This window comes from Helianthus annuus, chromosome 13, assembly GCF_002127325.2.
Source record: "Helianthus annuus cultivar XRQ/B chromosome 13, HanXRQr2.0-SUNRISE, whole genome shotgun sequence".
Lineage (NCBI taxonomy): Eukaryota > Viridiplantae > Streptophyta > Magnoliopsida > Asterales > Asteraceae > Helianthus > Helianthus annuus.
The window spans coordinates 78,029,155-78,031,941 of record NC_035445.2 but is presented as its reverse complement, the minus strand read 5'-3'; the positions used below and the strand labels follow the sequence as shown (position 1 = coordinate 78,031,941).

General features: G+C 39.6%; 1 protein-coding gene across 1 annotated transcript; it reads left to right on the top strand.

Annotated features, from left to right (window-relative positions):
* The first annotated feature begins 462 nt into the window (after positions 1-462).
* LOC118485787 (protein FAR1-RELATED SEQUENCE 5-like) lies at positions 463-2,539 on the top strand. The gene is made up of 6 exons (XM_035982237.1): positions 463-580; positions 667-765; positions 876-1,665; positions 1,780-2,038; positions 2,151-2,324; positions 2,465-2,539. The coding sequence occupies exons 1-6, from the start codon at positions 463-465 to the stop codon at positions 2,537-2,539; spliced, it is 1,515 nt and encodes a 504-aa protein (XP_035838130.1).
* Positions 2,540-2,787: the final 248 nt, after the last annotated feature.

Sequence of the window (2,787 nt, the reverse complement as noted above, 5' to 3'; positions counted from 1 at the left end):
TTACATCAAGGTTATATTAGTAATTTTCTTTAACCCCCAAGAATTATGAGGTGACCTTTTCATTAATTGCCCATCAAAACCCATCAAATCGTACATTCACTCTCCCCCATATTTCTTTTCCATATTTTCCTTTTATATCTTCTTCATTACTCATCTGAGAAACACCAAACTTCACATTTACACCAAAGTAGCAAGCATCTCCATTAATATCAATGGAGACAAATCCACCAACCTCTGAATTAATGTCGCCGGTTCGTAGGTTCCCAAACCGGTTCTTGTGCAGCGAGTTCCAAAACGATGAAGAATTTAATGATTCAGGTTTGTCCATATATGTCAATTAACTGTTCTAGAAGATCTGTTTTTTTTTTTTTTTTGTCTTTTACAACTTTTTAATCTAATAATCCAACCTATTATGCATGGCCATGTTCACCTGTTCCATTCGAAGCTTCTGCATACACTTATATGCATGTTGATTGTTCTCGGTCATCTGAAGCCCCTGTTAGATCCCCGGATGTTGTGGTATCCAACAATTTCATGAACCACGCGTTTAATGATGACCAGGTTATGGATACTGAAGAAGGTTTGTTTTTTCTATACACTTTTCTTGTTTTATTTCTTCACCAGATATGTCATTGTTTAAACATATTCCATAATGTTCACATGTAGCATCCCAAGATTCCCAGATGGATGCCATGACTCTAGCTGTTTATGGATCATCTCATGGTCCTTCTATGTTTGCTGAATCATCACTCGGCCAGTTAGACGGTTGTACAATGGACAATGGGAGCCCACTTTATTCTCATATCACAGATTTATAACCTTTTTTGTCATGCCATTTATTGCAGATTCATAACTTTTTTCGTTTTATGGTACAGGTCCTTCGAATCCATACTTTGTTTTTGATACCCCTCAGGGAACCCGTTACTGGATTCCTAATGTCGCTGATAAGTTCATTCCAGTGTGTGGCAAAACTTATCCAACTTTTCAGGATGTTCTTTCCATGTATGAACTTTATGCGCTTGAAGCAGGTTTTTCTGTAAAAAAAGGGCAAACCAAAGTCTGGAATGGAATTCCCACACACAAGTATCTCCGATGCTCAAAATATGGAAAACCCCAACCAAAGAGGACTTTTGATACCCTAGATGAATCTTCTGTTAAGCACCGGAGGACCACCTTCACATGGTGTGACTGTAAGGCAAGCATACTAGTCTCGATCTCGAACGATTCATACACAGTTCTGAGTTTCAATGATATTCATAATCATGAACTTGTTGAGAGTTACAACCGTGATCTTAGCAAGATATCACCGAAACTGTCATTCTCCACGAAACAATTCATTCATAACATGAGTCTAAACCGCATCGGACCAATGAGGTCTTATAGGTGTCTTGTAGCCTTAAAAGGAGGGCATCACAATGTCAATGGGACACCGGTCGATTTTAAAAACTTTAGCCACCAGCTGCGAATTTTTATTGGTGAACCCGACGCACAAGTTTTCCTTGAACGCTTGCGTGAGCGTTATGACAACCTACCCAACTTCTTTTTTGATTACACTGTATCAAACGGAAAGTTGTCATCTGTATTCTGGGCTGATGATATTTCAAAGCTTAACTACAAAGCTTTTGGCGATGTCCTAGCGTTTGACGCAACTTACAGCACAAACAGGTTAGTCCCCCCCCCCTCTCTAACATATGTTAGGCCTGATCCCCAATTATCCAATATTAACCCCAAAAAGGTTGTTCATATTGTTAACATCAAATCAATTTTTTTTGTTCACAGGTACAAGATGGTTTTTGTGCCATTCACGGGTGTGGATCATCATTTCCAATGTGTTACATTTGGAGCGGGTTTGATATCAACCGAGTCAATTGAATCTTACGTGTGGTTGCTTAAGGCTTTCTTGAAGGCACACGGTACTCAACCAACTCTCGTGCTGAGTGATCAAGACCCATCCATGCTACAAGCTGTTCCTATGGTCTTTACCGAATCACGACACCGTCTATGCATGTGGCATATAATGAAAAAACTACCCTCCAAGGTATACATAAGTTTGTTAACCTTTAACATGTGTTATTCAACATAACACTAATTTTATATGTCTTCTCAAACTGTTTTAATCTAACTCGTGTTATAATTATTAAATTTTTCAGATCTCTGCCGATGTGCTCGATAACACTGATCTTCGGTCCTGCATTCATCGTTTGGTTTGGAATGTTTATATCAAACCTGAAACGTTTGAGTCCCGCTGGAATGACCTCCTACAAACATTTGGGCTTCAAGACCACAGCTGGTTGAACGACATGTACAACATCAAACATCTCTGGGTACCAGCCTACTTTAGAGAACTGCCCATGTGTTGCTTGATGAAGACCACCTCCCGCTGCGAAAGCTCTAACGCTGCCTTCAAGGTTAACTCAACAAGCGCAAACACCCTTGTACAATTTATGATGTGCTTTGAAAATAGGGTAGACAGCCAACGATATCGTCAACGTGTTTCGGAGTTCAAAAGCTCTTCCACAATGTTCACTGGCAGTACTGATTTAGCGATAGAACAACACGCGTTCGCCATTTACACAAACGCTGTTTTCGCCCAAGTTCAAAAAGAAATAATTAAAGGGAAGTTTTTATGCTACATCACAAACCAAAGCGAGACCAGCGATTCCAGCCTTCTGATAGACGTCACTCATTTGGATAAAAGGAACAACATCACAAACGTCTATCAGGTAACACATGTTAGGCAATTTCATTATTACCCATCCTCTAACATATGTTAGATCTAAAGGGATT

What these genes read in the sequence shown, in the direction of transcription:
- LOC118485787 (XM_035982237.1), top strand. Translation starts at nt 463, where the DNA reads ATGCATGTTGATTGTTCTCGGTCATCTGAAGCCCCTGTTAGATCCCCG. An exon ending in ATCACTCGGCCAGTTAGACG is followed by an intron (nt 766 to 875) that starts GTTGTACAATGG and finishes TTTATGGTACAG; the next exon opens with GTCCTTCGAATCCATACTTT. An exon ending in ACAACATCAAACATCTCTGG is followed by an intron (nt 2,325 to 2,464) that starts GTACCAGCCTAC and finishes CTTTGAAAATAG; the next exon opens with GGTAGACAGCCAACGATATC.